This window comes from Magallana gigas, chromosome 7 (genome assembly GCF_963853765.1).
Source record: "Magallana gigas chromosome 7, xbMagGiga1.1, whole genome shotgun sequence".
Taxonomy (NCBI): Eukaryota; Metazoa; Mollusca; class Bivalvia; order Ostreida; family Ostreidae; genus Magallana; species Magallana gigas.
In genome coordinates this window covers 2,369,455-2,393,628 of record NC_088859.1, presented here as the reverse complement: position 1 = coordinate 2,393,628, position 24,174 = coordinate 2,369,455, and the positions used below count along the sequence as shown (strand labels likewise).

Here is a 24,174-nt window from a genome sequence, read left to right as displayed (position 1 = left end):
CTAGCGCACAGGCACCTGACGTCATATATTTTTCTCATAATGAAAAATTGATTACTCTTGCCTAATAATACATTATTGATACATTAATGTATTATTAGGTAGAGGGTATAATTTTTTAATAAGAAAAATCTATAACACCAGGTGCTTGTACACCAGCGATACATACTTATAATACGGCATCCCCCTGAATATTGAAAGGGGCAAATCTAGACAAATTGACATACCCACGTACGTGTACGTGTCTTAATGGATTTCGCGAAGAAAATTGTCAATTACTTCATGTTTCTTGAGCCCCCACGCGAGACCCGTAGTCTTTTATAGGGTACCCAACTCGAGTAAAACACGAGTTTCCTTTGATAGAATCAGCTTGCTTCATTCTGTTACTTCTTAGATGAAATCATTTCAATTTATAAGTATTTATCAACTCTTCATTGTCTACAGCGACAAGTATTTGTTAGTATAGTTTATCAAGCATATAGTAGTATTAAAGTTCATCAGCTGTCGACCACAAAGCAATATCACTCTGCATGATACAATGCTACATGTGTAGTATCAATAATTTCAGATCATTTAAAGCTATACCGCTATTAAAGCTGTTGATTTCATAGACTGGTAAATTGACAAAAACAGAAAAACAACGAGGGAAAGATTACACGACATAGCATAAATAATAAGTTACTGATACATATTTAACACATATTGTGCAATTTTGTTAGTCACTCATAATCATTACAGGCATTAGTCTAGTACTAGATCACTTCTATCACGGTCAAAGAGAACCGAACATGCAATGCGTGTACATTTTGGTGGACATAACAGCTTAAACTAAATGATCATCGATCACATCGATTTAAACGAATATATTTTTGATAACTTGTATCACTGCTGCATGGTCCTTTTGTAGAGTGACAAGATGTACCTCCATACATGCACGGGAGGGTTCGGGTCGACAGACCTAGTTTTTAGACGCCCACAAACTTACATGTAGATCACGTTCCAAATGATCGGGGAGGGGGGGGGGGGGGTCCTGTCCTCAAGCACCTGTGGACCCCATAGCTACAGTTCTTCAGTGACTCAATATATGACCGACACGCCATCAGTAATTTAGTCATTTGGATTAATGCTGGTTGACAGTGCATTATCAGCTTTAAAATGGAACGACCATTTCATTCTTTGGGTGCATAGCATACTAGTACACAGGAATAACAACTTTGTGACTTTTGTCCATGGTTATTTTTTTAAACAATATTTTATTATGTAAAAATATTACATAATAAGGATTGAGCAACAGGAAATCTGTCTATTTGAGCCCTCTCCTTGAGCAAGGATTGTTCATCTGACTGCTAGGTGTACCTAGTATACTAATATATCGTTGCACAATTGATGATCATGTAAAATTGTTGGAACAAGCATTCTGAAAGAGCTACATACTAGTAAGCAATACACCCCCCCCCCCCCAATCGCCATCCCAAAAACATTGCATGTTAATTGTTATATGTGCTGAATATTTCTCGAGAAAATTCGGTGAAAGATCCGATTAGTAATAACAACATCGTCTGTTATCAATCTTTTAATAAAACTCAAACTTGAGCAGTTGTTTCTCGTTATAAAGCAACACAGTCAATTTTAAATTAATTCACCAAACCTTAATGAACAAAAGTATGGAAAACGAGGTTGGGACAGAATGTCTTACAGACAGCGATACAGACCCCCCCCCCTCCCCCGGTTTTACCAGTTCGCGACCAATTAACCGCACATCTTTAACGGACATGTCATGATTATGATGATAGTAGGATATAATTCTTACGACACTGTGTATGAGGTAGAGTAGCAATCCCGATCTTCAACACACTTGACTGAAATACATTGTACATGGATTGAACGGCAGGCATAATGTCTGTGTATGTTTCCCTCCTTATATATATATATGTAATACTGTTTTTTGAATTTTTATACATGAATTTATTTGACTTTTTTGAAATATGTTCTTACACCCATATTTTAATTTTTCTATTCATTTTTTTTCTAAGGATGTGGCAACATTAACTTCGACGAGGGGACATGAAACTAAGAAAGAACCGTGTCAATGAACAAAAAACGATGTAAGTAAACTTACACTTATATTTATGTTTATATAGATCTCAGGTTAAATACGTATACATTTTATCAATTTTGTTACGTGCTTTGTTTCGAAGTAAACGATAAAAGTAACTAAAATCTTATGCATATTTTCCTTTATCTTTAAATGTCGAACAATCTAGCTTATGAGTTGTCAGCATCTTCGCTAGCCAAGGGTGACGACCCACGGTGTTTCTCTATTCACCCTTGGAAGATTTAGTAGCTCTAACCGAATAAAGAAACACCAGGGATCGTCGACCTTGGCTAGCGAAGATGGAGTTGTCAGATACTTTTGAACAAAACGCCCTTATTTAGAACCAAAAAAAATGCGAAACAAAAAAAATACCCCCCATACTTTTCTGTTTAATTGTTGTACATAAAAATCAATATCAATGGCAATTAAATGGTACTCCCCTCTTCAAAAATATAAAATTAACTCATTGTTATTGGACAAAATGATATTTAAAAAACTATGATAAGAAATATTTAGAGTTCTTATTTATGGATACGAGTCCAGCCCTTGGGAGCATTGTCCTTGCATTTGAAGCGATCCTACTTACTCTTTAACCAACTTTTCAGGATACAATTTAGATACGTTAACAAATCAAAAGCATGGCACGAACTTTGTTTATAAATTACGAATTACAAACTTAAGAATTGTTAACTCTGAATCTTTGTCGAGAAAAGTTTCAGGGCATTTAAAATGCATTAGTTTAGCATTAAAGACAGTGTATTTCGAACTGAAAAAAAATTAAAATTATTAATATCTCATTTGAAGAATTTCAAAGGCAAATTAAAATGTATAAAGTAAACAGAATATAGCGAAACATACGTATATGTCTTGTGATACTTTGAAACTGGTCACGATCAAATACTTGCACAAATGTGTTGGGAAATAAGTGAGATAATCCAAATTTATCTAGCGCAAGTCTACTGTAGAGACTATACTGTAGAGTATATCCGCCGTTAATTGCAGGCTTGTTGTATGTGAGGAACTCTTCGATAGGTCAACCAAAAAAATGCCAACAAATGTCAAATGTATGTGAAACACAGGTATTTCATAATTTTTGGTTGCCATGCATTTAAAGTATTCAACATATAATAACTTTGAACTACAACTATGTTTGACAAAACTATAATTACCAAATGTATATACATGTATGTACAGTCTATAAGTAAATATCGTATCTTCCCATTGTAGCTGGAAATTGAACATGGAAGATTTCATAACTCTTTTAGAAACGATTGCAAATGAATGACTTTTTTTCCGTCAATTTTACGAATAAATAAGAAAGCTGTATTTAAAAAATATCACTGAAAAAAAACCTCTTCTGCCTTTATTGTTGTTCAATTGTTGTCAACAAAAACTGTCAGAGTTAAGAAATCTTGATGAATATTTTGATAATTTTAAAAATTAAAATTAAAAATATATGCTATCAAATTATCATATTGTTGTTATTCATCATATCATAACCAGCATAAAATGTATTATTAATGTAACATCACTAAACTGCAGTTTACATTTTTATATGACGTCGTATATATTGTACAATTCCCTTTGTTATACTTTCATGTTAAATACTGAAATCTGATTGGTTTAGACGCAGTTCATAATCTGTTCTATTACCCTCAGCGTTAGCAACGCACTTAGCAACGGGTAACATTACGCATTGTTACATGCGCGAAAATCGTGCGCGTATGGTTCGCCTTAGAATTCAGAATTCATGTTATTCCTATCTAAAAGCAGTGATGTTTTCTTTAAAATTAAGACATTCAGTATAACAACTATAAACAGTTGAAATTGACACCCCTCGAAAACCATTGTCAACCCCGCTTCGCGTCGGTTGACAATGGTTTTCTCGGGGTGTCAAATTCAACTTTTACCCTCCCAAACAGGCACTATTTATAAAGTGTATATACGTTAAACCTGTAATCAGTATGGTTCTTTGTTAAAAACAGTACACTATAACGGTCTGTACACCCGAATTTTCTCGCAGAGCTTTAGATTGATCAGCGTCAATATACTTACACACAACGGTCTCTCTTATTTTTTCATTGAGTGCCTGTTGAGAATCGACTTACACCAGAAAGCCAGAATTACACAACAAATTGTTTGAAGAATTTTTTAAATAGATATTTTCTTAATCCCAATCCACTGTTAGTCTTTAAAAGTACGCCTTTTAATCGAACAATATTTATGGATCCGTTTGCGGTGGAAGCCGACATCCCTTTAAACCCTATTACACAGAGAGAGCGAGTTGTCACTTGGGGTATGCCTTATGTTACCAATTTCTATAAGAGGTAACCTGCGGGGTTGCGTTCATGTTCGTAGCTGCTAAGTAGGGCTACGTAGCAGCTACGCTGTTGAACGGCAAGCTATCCTAGACACATTCGTAGCCTAAATAGTTTATGCTAAGCATCAAATTAAAGATGGCCACATTAGTTACCACTTTGTAACAAACATGAAATTTATTTATTTAAAGATATTTTGTTCATCCTGCAATTAATGAATTTTAACATGTACATTTCCACTTACCAGTTAAATTACTCAATTGCAACTTCTCGGGCCATTCCGGCAGGCTCGGAAAAACAATTCGAATGTATTAACATTACCGGATGTTAGAATTTCATACAAAATGGAGTCGCCTTCCATTAAAATAAGTATCGGCTATACAGCCTTATAAGTCGCTTCTGTGTTATATTTTAGGGTATATCATTTACTTTAATGAAGTCTAGCTTACATCTCAACAGATCTTAAAAAATGTGTTGTATTTATATCAAGTTTTATGAAAATGGGGTTCTCATGGACGCCCAGGTAATTCATTCGATGTGTTTTTCGGAGCCTGTCGGAAAGGCCCGAGAAGTTGCGATTGTTAAGTTACTATCACCAGACAAGTGATTCGTCGTTTGTGATTTTAAAAGATTCCAGAGGCTTTTACCAGCCACATTTGATTGTTTATGTTTTTTGGGTTTTTTTTTGTTTTTTTTTCTCCAGATAATATTTAAAACAATATTCCTATTTTCCTTGAGGCTTGTTTTTCATCATCGTGTATGGGTAATGGATAACAGAAAGCTAACTTTGTAATGGGGTTTAAAACAAACTTCAGTTTGAAGTAAGATAAATGGAATATCACTGCATTTTAAACAGTCGGGATTTCCTTTACATGTATTTCTATTTCACTATTTCATATTTTTTTCATTTGTTATTCTTTTTAAAATGGGGAGGTGGTAAACATTCTCAATCCTCTCTTAAAGAACGTATCATACACTAACTAAGTGTGTTGTACATAGTGTTCACCTGATCAGTGGATCGAAACGGTTTCTGGATTTGCCTATTAAAAGTAAATACAACAAAACACGTCAGGTTTGGTTAAAATGTTTATATATATGTGACAATATGTTGTATGTATTTATACAGCTTAGTCATATCGGTATTGCAGAGATAATAAGAAAGCAAATAACTAAAATGTGTTTGTATATATACATGTATATATGATATACTTATTCCGAGACTTAAAAATATTACAATTTAGCAGTATGTTAAAAAATGATATATATTGGACATTATCAATGTGTTTTATTTCGAAAAAAATATCCTATCTAACTAGAAAAATCGTACACAGATTATCTTTGACTTTTCAGATTTCGCATGCGTTGTGGCAAGCTTCTTCGCAACGATAGCAGCGCTCTTCACTCTGCTGTCGGTTAGTCAAGGGATGGGACCGAATCACTTTAAACCTATTCGTATTATAAATGTCATTCTACAGAGCAACCAAGCGTCGTCTGATGAATACCTTCCAGTGAATTCATTTAGAGATCCACCACCCGTGTCTCCAGACTTTACCGCAAAGAATGCATCATCACCGACATCTTTGTCATCTTCATCATCATCATCATCATCGAAAGCAGTATCAACATCATCAAAAAAAGAATCAACAATATCTTCTTCATCCACGAGGACAACGACTTCTTCCTCTTCCCGTCCTCCTCTGTCATTGCTTCCTAAATCCTCTTCTGCTAATCCTAACCAGAAATCTTCTTCAAAGACCAGTACAACGGCTGCGCCGCTGAAGTCGACAACGACCTCTTTGTCCACATCCAAAAGGGCTTCAACTTCCCCAACCCTTGCTTCCAAACTGCCTTCTACCATAAAGGAAGCAGCGACAAAAGCTGTAACAACCACGCCACCATCTACTCACCTGTCGATTGCATCACCTTCAACAACAAGGTCGCCGTCCGCCTCCTACATCTGTCCGACTTTTACGGGAAGATTGGGGAACAATTTATTTCAGTTTGCGTCGGGATACGGCATAGCAGCATCTAAAAACGTCCAGTTTGTGATAGGAGAAGGTGATAATATAAATAAAATATTTAAATTGAAAGCAGACAACCATCTAATCGTTAGCAAAACCCGACGCGAGTGTGCGGCAGCGAAGTTCCGAGGAGAGGGCCGGGCAAGCGGATTCGACCCAAACGTTTTGAAATTCAAAGCAGACACTACGCACCGAGTAGGGAACTTTCTACAGTCGTGGAAATATTTTCACAACGTATCTAGTGATATTCGAGGGCAACTCAAGTTCAGGGACCATATTCAGACAAAAGCTGATAGTACTATCAATGGCTTCTTAAAAAAGTATAACACAACACGTGAGAATGTGACTGTAATAGGTATTCACGTACGGCGGGGGGATATGGTCAACCATGGATTTGGTTATCAAGTTGCAACTAAGGAATACTTTGAAAAAGCGGTAGCATTATTCAATAATTATTCTAGTCCGTTATTTGTTGTATGTACAAATGACTTGGCGTGGTCTAAGGCAAACATCCCGAAGAGCAGCAAAGTTGAATTCGTGTCGGGTAACTCGCCAGAAGTAGATATGGCTGTGATGGCGTCATGTGATCACGTGATTACGTCGGTGGGTTCCTACGGTTGGTGGGCAGGCTGGCTGAGTAACGGGACTGTGACGTATTACAAATGGCCGGCGAGGGAGGGATCCGGTCTGCGCAGCGCCTACAGTGCAGATTACATGGACTATTTCTACCCACACTGGATAGGATTGTAGATACTTGATTACTCGCTCAAAGTCAGATTTTATCGAATTCCGCTGTATTGTATATTTATATACATGTATATGGTTATTGTTCATTGCATAATATATCTAGAAATTCGGTGAATACAATTATTTACCGAGGAAAAGTATGTGTTCCTCTCTGTATCTGTAGTGTGGGTCTATCTGAATGAATTCCATTGTCAAACATTTGATAACCAGCATTATTTATGTACGAATTCCACGTCAATATAATTTAAATTATATTACAGCCATATGTAAGAAACGCAACTGTTAGCTCAAAGCATCGAGAAAGGAAATAACAGCATTATGAACAACTGTATTACCACGCATATCTTTGAGTATTGTTATGAATGCCGTGAGAGATTCGTGTGAGTGTTTGGTGTGTGTATGAAAGCTTATTTATTAGTTTTGAAATATCTGTTCGTTTTCGAAGAGTTGTTTGAGATTATGTGACACTCAGTTGATGGATTTGGCGTATACTCGTTCATGAATCTCCTTTATGTTACTTTAGATGTATGTCCTACTTGTTATAACGTGAATTCCGGTTGATATTGTACATTCCAATATGTCGTGCATTTCATGGGTTACATGGATTGAGTCATGTAACAATTGCTCAAGTTTGTTTCGAGCTGATGTTTGTTTCAAACAATAAAATATAGATTTATATATACAAAATCATTTGTTGTTTACATAAAACACAATAAATATATACATTTATATAATCAGTTAGCAAGCTGACCTTATGGATTGATTTTTACACAAGAAACTTTTTCTATTTTCCAAAAAAGAGACTGCTCTGTTTGGAGCGAATTATTCCCATTACTGATATGCTATGATGTTTATTAGGAAACAGAATATGGAAACAAAAGGCCCAAGGGCCACATCGCTCACCTAAGTAAATAGTTTTCGTGTGCATTTTTTACCCATTACTACGTTTCTGAATTCTCTCAATATGGTGGTATGATGAAATGATTCCAAAAGATATGCGGGGGATATTCTACCATCGGGGAAAACCTCATAGATAGCCAGCTTTCTTCCGAAGAAAACTCACTATATAGCTAGTTTTCCGAAGAAAGCTACTGTTATATGTATACAGATTCTTTTTTAAAGGTCAGCAACTTGTTCTTGTAAATAATTTGAATACATAGAAGTTTATGTGACCAAACAATTCCTCAACAAAAATTAAATGACTTCTCAAGTATTTATATAATTAGATAAAAAATAGTTACTACATGTATTGATTTAATGTCCGTTGTTGGCCTCAAGCAGCGGAGCGTATTGAACTGTTTCCAACAGCCCGTGGAGATATTGTATTCTGATCTTTTGACTGACAAGACGTAAAATAAGTGTATCATATTTACCCAGAGGTGCTGGGAACACGCATGATGGCTAGAATGCTAAAAATTCAATAAATAAAAAAAAACATCGCTCTCGTGTATTACCCGAATGACTCTTTGTTTTAGAAAGAGGGTGGTCTAAGTTTCTGATCTTGTGTATATCTCCTATCCCAGTTGTATATTTGTACAATAAAAAGGCCCTCCACTTTGAAAAAACAATTTTACGTGCCTGCTCCTTTATAAATTGGTATGATGCAGCATGTAGGCCCCTAATGTTTAAAGTAAATGATGTTTAATTATAGTACATGAGAATCGGAAGTAAGTTGCGGCTATAGATTGGGTTTGGTCTTAACAGTACAATTGCAAGTAAGGTAAGGTAAAATAACCTGAAAAGAAAGAATATGCGAGTAAGGCTATAGAGAGGCAAGATTGCATGTAAAGGCAACAGTTAAGCTGCAACATGCATAGTTTACGTATGTCATCCCTTCCCTTGCCTGTAGTCGAAGGAACAAGACATGTATCATTTGTATAGTGTTCATCGTTTACTATTATATATAATAGTAATCGCCAATAACGTGCCTCGACTTTCAATAGGGTTTTTCCTCTGTGGCATCACCAGCCTTCTACAGTAGTAATAGTTCTACAGTAGTAATAGTTCTACAGTAGTAATAGTTTGAAAGAAAGAAAAACACGTATAGGTTGAACTTCATAAAAAAGTGTCAATCTCAGAAAAACCACAATGGTTGCTTTGAAATTAATATCAAAACAGGCTTATTCCCTGTAGTTTGGGCAGTCGCAACTTTTTGGGCCTTTTAAGAACGTAACCCACTTTTACATCCAATCAACAGTCACTAAATATTATATAAATTGCTGGTCTTTATTGTTAACAGCGACATAGAATTTTCATTGATAGATAGAGAGCTGTTTAAACAAAAGAGAGTAAAATTTCCTTTTTGAGCAACCATTGTCAAATATCAAACGTTTATGACTGAAATATACACAGGTAACAGTACAGGCACGTAGCAAGCATCGTTTTTAAAAGTGGAGGGGGGTGGCAGACTCATCGAAATATCTTGACAACCAGCCCCCCCCCCCCCCCCCCCGTTGCTTCGTGCCTGCAGTATAAAAATAAAAGTTACAATTAAAAAATAGACTCTTATAAAGTTAAATTCGTCATAAAAACAGTGCATTCTACATCAGATGCCCATTTTGAGCATGAGCGGAAGTAGAGGGGTGGGTGAGTCTGGATCCAACTGGAGAATTCAAACTAGTTAAATCCCCATAATAAAGTTAAAATTACCAAGAATAGGCCTCGGATCTCCTCCCAAACCCAACCCGGGCAAATACAATTATCCCCTGGACCACCCCACCACCCCTGGAAAAAAAATCCTGCATGGATACAACTTGAAATTGGTTGCAGGCACGTAGCATCGTTTATGAAACTGAGGAAGGGGGGCAGGTTCATCCAAAAAAATTTGTGACAAGCAAAAAAAAAACCACTTCAATTTTCCTGCTCATTTTCTTATTTTTACTTTAATTTTTCACTTCGTCTTGCCGCAAACGGGAAGTAACTCTAGCTAAATCGTTTTAATGAATACTATCAATTAAACAATATCTATAAATATTTATGTAAAAAATAGAATTAAAAATATATGCTCTCATTAAAAAAAATATTTTAGATTTAGTTGGATATTTCGTGATCTAAAATCATTGTTTCAAAACGAATTATTCGGTACTTTTATAGGAATGCTTACTAGCATGTATAAAATCTGATGATTTTGAAGATTCATGTGATCTGTTGGGGAAAAATAGTGGAATAGTGTATATGTATACAGTGTATGTCATACGACTGTTGTTGTCATTAAAACGGCTATTTTTCTCTATTTAAGAAATCATTCTTTGAGTATATGAGGTGATAAATACGGCCGGGGGTGATCAAATCCAATAGATTTAAAAATATATGCTCCAATAGATTTGATCACACCCGACCGTATTTGAGCAGCTCATATACTCAAAGAATGAATCTATATTATTTAAATTTATATATTTTTCAACTGTTGTACGATTACATTTCAAAATAGTTATGCATTGATGAAATGTTTTGGAGTATTAATTACAAAATCGATTTGTAGTATAACTACAGACAAAGACACTGGAAAATGTAAATATAGAGCGATAATTGAAGGCTTTATATAAAATGAACTACATCTGACCGAATCTGAATGATGTGCTAATATAATCATAGAGGCTTCTTTTAAGGATTGTCATATATCAGAATGGTTTAAAAAAAATCCACTTCAGAATCATTTTTATAAGATCCTTAGATAGCTGTACCCAAATTTAGACCCATAATGATTCGTTTAATAAACCATAACAAATGAATCCTCTGTACATAAATACAACTTTTTTTCTGTGGACAAAAATCGCCACTTAAGCACCCGTTTCTGCACTGCAAGTTAATATTTTATTCAATACTAATTTGGTTAAAATTGCTACAACAATAATTTGTTATTGCAACATGGCACATAGCACATGTCACAGTTCACTGATTTTGGAGCTTCGGTGTTATCCTAGCTTTCGGGATTCACATATCTTCTCAGTTTTAGGCTGTTTTAATCCGTTCTTTCAGGGTCGATATGAAGATAGTTACATTCGATTTGGAACTTCACGACCTTTAGCCACATTGAACGTTTGAAGCTCAGCAGGGGGCGCCAAAAGATACAGAAACATCCAATACAGTATGGCGTTCATCGTTGTGTCACAGACGGCGCTTTAGCAGTTGTCCATCACCTGACGCTGATTACAACAGACATCATAGGACATTGCTTTGCTGTACGGGATGAACAGATATTTGGATTACTTTGGAATGGTCACCGTTTGGTATGGCTTCCGTGGAGGAACGTATACCCGCCCTGCTGGTGGCGTGGGTGGCACCGGAAGGTCCCACCCGATTCCGGAACCTGACATTGCTGACGTACACTCCAGGATGTTCTTGTGTTTCTGGGGTCTTTATACAAGAGGAAAATCCAAAGTGGTAGGATTTAAATGCGCTATGACTGAAGAAAAACACGAATGGGTTGTAAGCACAGGATGATTTGGCGAAAAGTGTCGGCAACAGAACAACGGGGGAATTAATGGTGACCCCTGACGCAGCCACTGTAGACATGAAGGCGTATGGAGTCCATGTGAACACAAAAGACAGTGTCATCAGCAACGAAATCTACCAATGAAAAAACAGGGTTTATTTTTTATTGACCTTACAAAAAAGTTTTATTAAAGTTTAACAACCATGCAACATCTTCAAAGCAAGGCATTCGTTTTTGGGACATCCGTTAAGATTAAAGCGGTAGTATTTTGTATAAAACCATTTTAACAAGAGCTTTGACTTTGGGTAGATGTGTCAAACAGCAATGTGACGTAGGCTTGTCTATTTTATTGCTGGCCACTCAGCCATGGCTCTTTGAAATCGAGGAGATTTGTCTGGCTCTTTAGCTAAGACTACGCAATAGGTGTATATTTCGCTTGAAAACGCGTCACTTTTAACTTGTTTTGACGCAAGAAATAGATAGCTACATGTACGTCCAACCGAAAGTCCAAGGTCTTGTTAAAATGGTTCTAATATTAGAATCTAAGAGCTATCTTGCCTTTGTTGCCCCTCTTTCCAAGTTATACAGAAATTTGGCTTTATTCCCACCTTCATTGCTAGAAGGATAGGTGCAGGACAGGCGGCGGGCATGTCTGGCGATCTGAATGTAGGAAAAGATCATGACAGAGAGCGGAAACACGTACACACAGAGCAGGACCAGGCATATGTAGGCCCTGTCACTGTCCACGTGACCATACCACCGGATACTACAGGTCAGCCTGTAGGGCTCCAACTCATAGCCGTTCCATCCGACCAAAGGGGAGACGGTCCAAAACAAACTAAACATCCAGATACTGATCAAAACGGACAAGATTCGCCCTCGCTGTATCCTAGCAACTGAAATTTCAATAAAAGATTGGATTAGATCGGGTACCGTTTTCGAAAAACCATATTTCAATGAGGTATCTTTTTGGCACCTTTTTACCATACGAAAACTACTTTTGTCTAAAAGTTCTTTTTACTTCTAGCCTTACATAGTATGAGCTATGAAGGTGTGATACTAGATCGTCAGATTCTTAATTTCGTTTGAGGAGTTCGATCACATTCAATCCGATCGCCGTAGTTCAACTTAACTAAGATCGGACTAATTAGATAGCCTTACAAAAATGAAATCGTGGTTATATCAGTCGCTGAATTTCATCATGGCTGTTCCAATATGACGGACGGAAGTGAAACCTCAGATTCCTGTTTTGATTTTTGTAATCGCTAAACTTTAAATTCAACCGATAAATGTTAAATTTAGAGCATAAAATTACATGCACAACATATTTAATCATCGACAGGTCTGAAAATAGCATCTTACCAGTTTTCATACTGATTTGACCAAGAATAAACCAGTGCGCGTTCGAACAAGAACATCCGCGCAAATTAACTTATCTTTACCTCCGCTCAAAGCTAAACGCGCCATTCTGTGCATGAACACATGTGTTAGTTACTATAAAGGTGACTCACATGGTGTAAATTACAAAGCTAAATACGATCTCGTTAAAAAGATATAAAACTTTGATTATTTATTTTCCTGCCAAGAAACTTTTGTTTCTTTTTAAATATCAATGTATCACATGACATCGACAGCTAATTTTAGACTAATAAACAAAAATGGGTGGAGGGTAAACACCTTCGTACTTGCTACATGTACAATGTTTCAATCAAATATATGTCTCTAATTCATTTTTCATGAGAGTGAACTATATACTTTATTAGCTTAAATCGATCCTATATATATACGAGTACGAACAAAACAATAAACAAAAAAAAAACGAATTGTCTGCTTGAAGACTGAAGCAAAATAATAGTTATCCTTTTAATAGTTCGAGTGATACTTATCAAAACAGGCGAGACTAAGATTTCCATGGAGGACAATCGTATTACACCTATTACAAAAGATCATATTCGTGCACGGATCTAAGGGGAAGGGGTCAGAGAGGTCTAACCCCCCTGCACAATTCAAATATTTAAAAATTTACAATGTAAAATTACAAAAAATATGACTTCTCATTCGGCAAACTCAAATAATCGTTGGATTTCCAACCCCCCCCCCCCACCCCAACCCGAAAAGTTTTATGGATCCGCTCATGATATTACAAACTGTTAACCATTTACACCATTATGACGATATATTTAATTAAGATTCTTTTAAATGCAAACAACAACAATCGCCTTATTTCCCTCGGACATGCGCATTGATGTTGGTTACGCACTTCCTCCATTAAAGGGGCATGGTCACGATTTTGGTCAAAAATTATTTTTCCAATTTGAATAATTACAATGCTTCAGTGAGGCATTCTTAATAGGCAAACAAAATTTGAGTGTCATTTGTTGAGTTATAAGTGAGTTACAGAGCTTAAAATTCTTTGACATGAAAACAAAGCTTTTGTTTACATTTTGAATGTTGAAGTAAAAATTTCAAATTTAAACCTAAAATGAATGTGTTAAACGTTAGGAACTGTTTATCTATGCTTAAAATGAATAAGAAGATAGAAAAATCAGCTCGAAAAAGGTTTTTAATTGGTAAATTGAACCTATGTAAACAAAAACAGGGCACGAGCCTTGTTTACATGTCACAGATTTGTGAGCTCTGTATCGGGCTTAAAACTTAAAGACTGACTCTCAAATTTTATTAGATCATAAGAAATGCATATCTAAAGCATTGTAAATAATAAAAATAGAAATTAAAATATTATTTGACGAAAATCGTGACCATGCCCCTTTAATATCAATATCATGGGTTGACATAAAATTTCCTAAACTGCAAGCAAGTAACACCAATGTTTTTTTTTTATATATTTTACTATGATTTATTTTGCAATACTTTGTAGAAATGATTATTAAATACCACTCAGCGTCATCTGAATTCCCACACCCTTATTTTACAGCTAAACAATTCGTGCATTTATCGCGTGTTCTAGTATACATTTAAGAAATAAGATAATTGCATTTCTCTGGTTTTAACACAATGATATTATAAGGGGTCGTGATCTCAGTCTTTATTAATACAAAAGTCTTTATTACAAAATATTCTTTTTTGTCTAGATAATAATTTTCGTTCAACAAGATCTAGACAATTTGTGAATAGCAGATATCGTTTAATAAAATCCATATTCATGAAACTCCACAGCAAACGTAATTTCAAATATCTTGTCTTTCGTAAGAATCGTTTCAAATCGCTTTATGAAATAAGATAAATGGCTGATATGATAAATCATCTCGGATATTATGGTTAAATCAACGACGACCACTTACCATAATTGTTCTCACATACGATTTGATAGCGGAAGTAGCTAATGGCAGCATATGTCATAATGTTGTTACAAGCAAAGATGTAACAGAAAAACCCGTACATCTGGCACCCGACACCATCTAGATTCCAGCTGAAATGATGATATAACTGTCTTTTATTAATTTTCAATCTAAAGTTGAAAATGATTACATGACATGGAGAAAAACTTACAGTTTTTCAATATACTTATTCATCTCTGAAATATGTATTTAAATTTAATAATTCGAACAGTTAAATTTTCATTTCTTTGAAATATATTTTATAATAAATTTTAATTGTTTGAATTATTAAATTTAAATAATATTTCAGAGATGAATAAGTATATTGAAAAACTGTAAGTTCTTCTCCATGACATAACAATGGTAACATTCAAACTGTTCACGGAATAATGTGGTTTCAGTAATATTGGTTGGCGTCTTTTTTTCGTGGATTTTCTGAAAAATCACATGTTCAAGGATACGTTTAAGGTTAATTTCGTTTTACTTTTTAATTGCGTCAAAAACGAAATTTACGAAAATTGGTAAAACAAATATTGAAGAAACCACTGTATGCACATGCATTCTTGAAAATGTTTCAGTGACCAATTCAGGTATCCGTGCTGAGAGCGATACCCATCAATCAATTACCGTAAGGTATCTTTCCCTTCCTCTCTTCAAGATGACCTAACTGGTTAATGAGTGATAGACCCACCTTCGATTAAAGGAAGCGGAAGCAGACAGGGGGTGGGCGAACAGAGCGACGCATAGATCCGCCACCGAAATGTTCAAAATGAACCAATTAACGGGTCTCTTGTACAGACTCCTCTTCCAGTACACAAATAGAACCAGACAGTTCCCCAGTATCGCCGTCAAAGCTATATAAAAAATAAACCAAAACAAGTTAAGTATCCCGTGTATAACTATTAACCAAAGAAATAGAACCATTTTAACAAGACCTTGGACTTTCGGTTGGACGTAGCTATCTATTTCTTGCGTCAAAACAAGTTGAAAATGACGCGGTTTCAAGCGAAATATGCACCGATTGCGTAGTCTTAGCTCAAAAGCCAGACAAATCTTGTTGATTTCAAAGAGCAATGGCTGAGTGGCTGACAATGAAATAGACAGGCCTACGTCACACTGCTGTTTGACACATCTACCCAAAGTCCAAGCTCTTGGTAAAATGGTTCTAAATCAAATAAGAGTTTATACAAAATAATGTATTTGAATTAAAATTTTTCGTACCATTCTAGCTGCAGGTCTAAAAAGAAATTCGGATAGGCGATTTATTTGTGTCTTTATAAAAACTTCTAAAGGTTACAAAGATAGTCTAAAATTGGCCACGTCCATCCAGCACTCTTATTATAGATAGCGTCTATGAAGAGTGAACACAGGTGACAAATATAGTGTTGACATAGGCTCTTAGTATAGAAGGCGTCTATTTAAAATCATAAGCGTGATGGGTTTTGTATACGTACTCGAATAGGTTTCGGGTCACATGATCAGGTTATATAAATAGTAGGACCATGCAGTGGCTTGGCACGCTGAGCTCGCTCGCTAGTTGCGATTTAAGGTAAAATGGCAGATGATATGGAAAGCGCCGATTTTGGGCTGACAGATGGTTGTTAATATTTGTAAAATAACATAAACACTAGCGAGCAGCGTACCTATGTAATACCTGTTGGTTTTATTCATTTAGCACTGTATTGTTTTATATTGAGATGAACGTAGTGAGGGAGAATATAAGTACAGTAAAAACAGGTGATAAATATAGTGTTGACAAAGGCTCTTAGTATAGAAAGCCTCTATGCATAGTGTTGACAAAGGCGATTGCATGCACACAGAAATAAATCAGATTCAATTTACTAATCATAGTTGTGTAATTTTGTCTTCCATTGCCAACCAGCCATCCAGTTACACAGTCAGAGTACATGCAGACTTTAATGGTGCAGTTATGATAAAAATCATTGTATACAGTCATCTACAGTTCAGTAGGTCATTCAAGAAGGCTGGATGGTCAATGAATAAACTATCATTTCTCCCTAAAATTTTAAGATATCATTTGTTAAGCAATAAACTATTATTTAGTACCTGTAAAATTTCGGCATTTTCCTATATTTTATATTGAACTTTTCTTCTAAAGGAGATCAATATACAGACTCAAAATGGCCACGACCATCGAGCCTCCTTAATTACGAAACTCTTGAAGAACATACATGTAACACCGACTGAATCCGATAACTAATTCAGAATAAACAAGAGGCCCATGGGTAGGATAGCTCACCTGAACAACGGACATGAAGTGAGTTCTTGTACTGTATCGCTAAACCTTTGAAAAAAAAATTGATCTCAGGAGGAAGCGGTACACAGTGTGAAATAGATTGAGTCCACACTGGTTGTATGATAGGATGCTTGCATATATTAGTAATATCACAATCTGTACAATAATGTCTAGAGAAAAAAAATCAAATAATGTTAATCTATTTTTTCTAATGCAAATGGTAATACCCAATTGTTAGATCAGGAATTAATTGCATTAACCAATTTAAAACTAAATTACATCGAAATATATTTAGGATTTCCCCCTTTCCATTGCTTTGTAACATTTGCCACTCTTTCTGGGACCAGCACATGTTTCGGTGGTCACTGATGGTTTTTACCTATATATTTTTATAATGAACGCCTTCGGAAGCCCTGTTATTATTGTGAAATAGTTTTGATCTCCCGTGTGATGTTTAAATAATGCTTATGTCATTGCTCGGATTACGATTCCATGTCACCAGATTTTTATGTTTTCTGTGTGTTAATTAAGTGCACTCTGATAGTAATGAAAGAAAAGCACAAACACAAAACGCGATTTTAGTATAAAAAATGACCGTCCTTGGCAGATCTACTCTCTATTCAGTATTTATGACACCAAAAGGACGATAATTTGTCTGAAAACCAAGGATAGGCTTCTTAAATACTGGAAGAAAATCCAAATTAACCACATGCATAAACCGTCAATATGTCAAACACAACCTTCATATCTCATTTCTGTGGACTACGCTTAAAGGCAATTTTCTCGTAATTATAGAAGAACCACGACATATGGTACCTGGAGAATTTCAAAGAATATAGTTTCAAATAACCAGTGTACTCTATCGCTTTTACAAATAAAAATGTACATTAAGATTGTCGTTTTGATAAACTGAGACATAGCGAGGTCGCTCCTCTCTGTACACTTGAACACGTACGAGTACGCGAAGCTGTAAATCATTATTGCTGCTTCACAGACGTCTGATGGCTACTGTTTCCTCTCTATAGGTGTATATCATACTTAGGTTCATTTGTTACTTGTAGCTCTGATTCTCATTTTGAAAAGCATGTACTTTTGTCTTGTGCCTAGTACATTGTACATGTGCACTATAATTCGCATTGCATCAAACCATTGAGGAAATTACAACAACAACAACCAAAATACTGAAAGCCGGCCTCTTTTGGTGTGCTAATTGCATTTGTGTAATAGAGACTGGTAATATCTCTCTCTCTCTCTCTCTCTCTCTCTCTCTCTCTCTCTCTCTCTCTCATGCTTTTTAATGTTTTAGCGTCGGAGAGCGTTTCTTCGATGTGCAGCCAAATACCAGCGCTTTTTAAAATCGTTCATGGAAATTCATGCGCATTGTATATGTCCAAAATGCATAGTCTTGTTTTTAAAACACGTAAATAATAAGAAAACCAAAAAAAACCTCCTCGCTAATTTTTTTCGCAAAAAAACAATACATTTGTCAAAACATGGCTCTCCTTGTAACTGATTTGGTAAAAGGGCTCAAATGAGCTTTTCTGATCACATTTTGTCTGTCGTCCGCCTGCCTGTCCGTCCGTGTGTCCGCAATTGCGACTGAGCCAATTTCAACCAAACTTTGCACAAACCACCCTTGTGAAAAGTGGATTCAAAGAATTAAGGACCACGCCCTTTTTTAAGGAAAAAAAATTAGGAATTATTGAATTTTTTGGGAGAAATTTTCAAAAATCTTTTTTTATCAAGAACCATTTGGCCAGGAAAGCTGAAAGTTTAAGTGGAAGCATCCTCATGTATTGAAGGTTTAAAGTCGTAAAATGATGACCCCCGGGGGTAGAGTTGGGCCACAGGGGGTGGTCAAATTTCAAATAATAATATACATGTATAGGGGCAATCTTTAAAAATCTTCCTCTCATAAACTTTTCAGTCAGGAATACTGTAACTTGTGTGGAAGCATCATTAGGTTAGGTAGATTCAAGATTGCTTAAATCATGATCTCCGGGGGTAGGGTTGGGCCAAAGTGGAAGGGGGTTTTCGACTTTTACATACATGTTGGAAGATATAGAATAAATCTTTAAAAATCTTTTTCTCAAAAACTGATGGGCCAGAATAGCTATTATTCGTGTGGAAGCATCCCCAGGTAAGGTAGATTCAAGTTTGTTCAAATCATGATCCCTGGGGGTTGGGTGGGCCACAGTAATGGGTCGAATTTTCACACCGGAAAATATAGAGAAAAATCTTTAAAAATCTTCTCAGAAACTAATTGGCTTGAGAGCTGTAACTGTAAACATTCCTCAGGTGAGAAGATTCAAGTTTGTTCAAATCAAGATCCCCGGGAGTAGGGTGGGGCCACAATGGGGGGCAAATTTTAACATGGGATTAAATAGGATTTTTTTTGTTAAAATAATCTTCTAAAACACAATTTGTCTTGAAAAGCTGTAATGCTAGTCAGTTCAGATAGTGTAGATTAAAATTTGTCAAAATCATAATCTTCAAGAGTAGGGTTGGGCCACATGGGGGGGATTTCAATTTTGCAAAGGAAAACATTTAAATTTTTCACAAGAAGTCAAATGTTATAATATATGGTTTAAATTATATGCAAGCATTTTGACATATTGTTGATTCTTTAAAATGGTTTAGACCCTGGACCATTCTATGGCCTCACAAGGGGTTCACAGTTTGAATGCTCTGTATGTGATATGACTGTAAAATTATTCTGTTACAAAGGTGCTCCATAGGCGTCGGAACGGGGGGGGGGGGGCTTTTTTTGCAAAGTTATACTTAACCATTAGAAACATAGCACGATAGAGGGTTCAGCCTCCCCACTTTTTCTCGCAGGAAAGATTATTGTCCCTAAATTTACCTTGAAAGATTGAGAAGTTGGATTGAGAAGCATACTAGCCCCCCCCCCCCCCCCCCCCCCCCGGATTAGGAATTTCATGATTTTGGGGGTAAAAAAATTTTTGGTAAGTAATTTGTTTTGGAAATATAGGTATACCCCCTCCCCCCCCCCCCCCCCCCCCCCACGGATTAGGATTTCCATGATTTTGGGAATTACTTGTTTCTCAATATTTCTGAGGATATTAGTCTAGCCCCCCCCACTTTCAATTTGCTTCCGACGCCAGTGTGCTCAATGATAAATATAATAATATGCAGTGAAATTTTCTATACACAGGATTTATTATACGACATTGTTCTGTATATGACTATACAGCTGATTTTATTGCTAAGGTGAGTGATGTGACCCATATCTTCATAAATGTTTATGATTATAAAGAATGTTTAGAGTTTACTGAAAGAAAAGTCGTTTAATATAATCTAAAATATTTATTCTGTTTACAGTCTTTGCATAACGCCACAAGAGACAGAATGTATAGCATGCAATCAATTTGATGACATACATTTTATTTAACCGCATTTTGCAATAAACGATTTCTGAAAGAAGTCTGGGGGAAACTACAAATACAAATTCTAAAAAAACAAAACAAAAAAAAAACCCAAAAAAATATTGAGAAGGTAATGTGGGTGGAGATTTGATCATAGCAATCAGTACTTGATTCATTAAATTGCTTTGATTTGCATAGTAACTATACCATGGACATATTTCGGATATACGTAGTTAAGCAGGATTTATATAATATCCACAAATTATATTTATACAAATGATTGAAAGAAAATAAGTGAGAGGGTCTTGCCTTAGATCTTAGCCTGTTTAAAATTATTGTTATTGTTGGAGAGAGAGAGAGAGAGAGAGAGAGAGAGAGAGAGAGAGAGAGAGAGAGAGAGAGAGAGAGAGAGAGAGAGAGAGAGAGAGAGAGAGAGAGAGAGACTTCAATAGTGCATACGATATACTCAAAGAGGGTGTTACAAATTATAAAGAGAACGCATATGCTTTAATATCGTCAAAGATAAATTAATTGAAACACAAGATTATCATGCACTTTGAAAATGAAATTTGATAAACATACATAAAAAATAATAAAACAAAAAAGCCAACTAATGGGAATTTAGTTATTCAATTAACCTATCGAACAAATCATCTTGGAATGATAATTCAAAACGTGATAGAAACTAACACCCGTCCGCTTGTCATCAAACGTTGTTAAGTAATTATACAACCTGTCTCACTAAGTCATTCAGAATAGGTGGCAAATCATCGGTAAGTGAAGCATGCAACTCTATAACATGTAAAAAATGACATCTACTCACTCAGAACAATCATGTAGACCCCGATAGAGATATAACTGGCGGCGCTCAATTTCTCCTGGGCCAGCATCTCGGTAGAGTTACCAAACGTCTCCATGGTTCACACAGAGTGAGCGCGCAACCTCGTGCTGTGGCACTGTAAATCTGGGTTTCAGACCACCCAGTGACTGACAGGGTCTGAATGACGTCACTGTCCATGTGTCCTGTCAAGGATAAGCCAGGCAACACGGACTGCAGCGTATTATGACCGTTGTCATAGAAATAAATATTATCTCCTCTTTATTCGAGTAATGCTGAATTATAACGATCAGAGAACTAAGCTGATGGGAGAGACATCACAATCACAGCAGACACAGGGAATCATTGTTATACGAACTTATAAAAGTAATAGCAGTTCCTGTAGTGCTCACGAAATTTGTTTATCTATTGATTCATATCTATCTATCTATCTATCTATCTATCTATCTATCTATCTATCTATCTATCTATCTATCTATCTATCTATCTATCTATCTATCTATCTATCTATCTATCTTTCTTTCTTTCTTTCTTTCTTTCTTTCTTTCTTTCACTCTTTCTTTCTTTCTTTCTTTCTCTCTATCGATCTATCATCTATTTATCTTTCAGTTTTACCCGTCTGATCTTTAATGTTAAATGACGTATAGCAGGGCAAAGAGTATGCTTGAAATATGTCGAAAATTAATTTGAAAGAAATTATTATCAGTTATCACAATAGGGTACAAAAGTCTATATTGAGCTATTTTTTTTTAACAAAAACGCTAGTTTTTGGCAATCATATTACATAGATATCTCGCGAATAAGCTAAAACATTCACCGACACAATGCTAAACTTAATTTAAATTTGGCGATGTCATCAATTTCGTGTTTATAGATACGCAAAACATTTACAACATTTTCGAAAAAAAACTTGAAGCTTTTGCAATAAATATAAATAATTTATGATTCATAAACATATCAGTAGGATTGAGCAACAGGCAAAACCTACAATATACTAACCATTTCCCAAATACATGTAGTCAATTTTTGGAAATCTTGTACTAATTATTTCTAAAGAAATAGTATTAGTATTTTACAGTGTCAAAATATTCGGAGTATATAGTAGAACATTGAAGGGATTAGGGGAAATTAATCAATAAGTTATCTTCGTTTAAGCAACAGAAGTTGTATTTATAATAATATGTTGTCTCATTTGCAAAACAGTTCATAAGATGCGAGATTCAAAACAGTGGGTGCGCATTTCCAAACATCATACGAGTAATCCACGTAAATCAGTAGCAAAAGTATAAAGAAGACACCAATGAACGATGTAAAAATTATCAACTATAGCTACTTGATTTAAAGGTGACATTTTAAAAGATAAACTATGCATCTATAAAAGTTTTTGAAAATAAGAAAAAGTGCGCCAATTTATCGCCGATATTTAGGTCGTGCTTTGGATTGCGTATATTTCAGTCTAATCATGCAAGTATAAATTACAATCAATTTACAAAGGAAATGCATGTATGGGGAGACATACTTATATGGATACCTTAAACAATTCATCTGTCTATATTATGCTTTCATAATTTAAAAAAGGGACAGTATTCAAACCATCTAACGCAAAATTTTTAATTATTTAAATCCATTTCTAGCATATATATCATAGAATTTTAAAAACTACGTGGGTTACAATATAGGCCTACACGGAAATATTCGCCCAGTTTTATTTTCGCCCACGTTTCAGCGGGAGGATATAAGACAAGGCACTTTCAAAACAATTTTTAAATAGCTGTGTTATTTAAAAAAGAATTTCATTAAATGCTATTAATCAAATAGCTACATTCATTCCCGCATGAACCCCAAAAGAAAGCATTTACGCATGATTTTTATACGTACATACAAAATAAAACTTCTATAAATATATATATTCATACGACTTTATCAATCCGTAAATGTATATGTAGAATATAAACTATTTAAGCAGAGTTTTGCGTATTTATTTGACAATCAATGTGTTTAGATTTATCGACGAGATAATAAATATGTCATTTCAAACCAGTGACAAAGTCTTTGATATTGCCAATGTTCTTTGTGTATCTATTATTTAAAGGCGGTTATCTTTTGGAAAGCAAGAGTCGGCGCAAGTGCAGCGAAGTCAACAGAAAGCGAAAAATATCTTAATATTGTTCCAAAGTCATTCCTCTCACCCTGAAAACTACGTGTAAAAATAGAAATATACTTCTTTATAGGTTTAATAAAATAATTAAGTTTTGATTCATTTGATTATTTTTTTTTTTTGTGGATAGAAGCATATGCTCACATAGTATGGATGGTAGACTGGAAACGTTTATTTTTTGTCTATTAATTCTAAATGAGATAACAACCAGTGATTGATAATAAAGTCTCTGGTATGAATAAATTTGTCCGCAATCGTGAATTTAAAAAATACTTTAACCCGTCTTTCGTAAATGAAGCATAGAAAAATCCAATCAAATTAAGACAGCTAAGTGGTCGCGGCCAGTTTTAGACTTTATTGATCTCCTTAAGAAGAAGAGCTCTATATAAATATATATGAAAATATTCAAATCTTAGATCTGAAATAATTTGCATTTTTTTCCAAAGGATAATTTATGGCTAAAGAAATCATATCTAAAGTTTTATGTTAGTTCCGGTGGTTGGTTTGTGGTCATCTAAACATCCTCCTTCACTGTTCTCAAGAAATGTGAGCGATAATTAATTTAATCACATTTATATTGTATG

The 24,174-nt window shown here is 35.3% G+C and overlaps 2 protein-coding genes across 13 annotated transcripts in view; one reads left to right on the top strand and one right to left on the bottom strand.

Moving 5' to 3' along the window:
- Positions 1 to 7,865, top strand: part of LOC105324924 (galactoside alpha-(1,2)-fucosyltransferase 2) — a 41,426-nt gene extending 33,561 nt beyond the window's left edge. For 6 of the 12 annotated variants that reach the window (XM_034455646.2, XM_034455645.2, XM_066066085.1 and 3 more), the window contains 3 exons: positions 2,031 to 2,102; positions 3,095 to 3,156; positions 5,761 to 7,865. In XM_034455646.2, coding sequence (XP_034311537.2) covers positions 2,062 to 2,102; positions 3,095 to 3,156; positions 5,761 to 7,181 — 1,524 coding nt within the window. In that variant the 5' untranslated portion in view covers positions 2,031 to 2,061 and the 3' untranslated portion in view covers positions 7,182 to 7,865. The remainder of the gene's footprint in view (positions 1 to 2,030; positions 2,103 to 3,094; positions 3,157 to 5,760) is intronic. The other 6 variants (XM_034455649.2, XM_034455650.2, XM_011424182.4 and 3 more) reach the window with 1 other exon arrangement.
- A 3,112-nt stretch (positions 7,866 to 10,977) lies between these two features.
- LOC105324923 (rhodopsin, G0-coupled) lies at positions 10,978 to 21,725 on the bottom strand. The gene is made up of 5 exons (XM_020065754.3): positions 21,418 to 21,725; positions 15,643 to 15,805; positions 14,916 to 15,043; positions 12,172 to 12,509; positions 10,978 to 11,747 (listed from the first exon to the last, which is right to left on the bottom strand). Exons 1-5 carry the CDS (start codon positions 21,509 to 21,511, stop codon positions 11,340 to 11,342), a joined length of 1,131 nt encoding a protein of 376 aa, XP_019921313.3. The 5' UTR covers positions 21,512 to 21,725; the 3' UTR covers positions 10,978 to 11,339.
- Between the last annotated feature and the right edge of the window lie 2,449 nt (positions 21,726 to 24,174).

Excerpts from the sequence above, each read along its gene's own strand:
- LOC105324923 (XM_020065754.3), bottom strand. The coding sequence starts at position 21,511 with ATGGAGACGTTTGGTAACTCTACCGAGATGCTGGCCCAGGAGAAATTG. Across the intron at positions 15,806-21,417 it reads GGTCTACATGATTGTTCTGA|CTTTGACGGCGATACTGGGG; the intron begins GTGAGTAGATGT and ends TTTTTTATATAG. Across the intron at positions 15,044-15,642 it reads TCCGCTTCCTTTAATCGAAG|CTGGAATCTAGATGGTGTCG; the intron begins GTGGGTCTATCA and ends TCATCATTTCAG.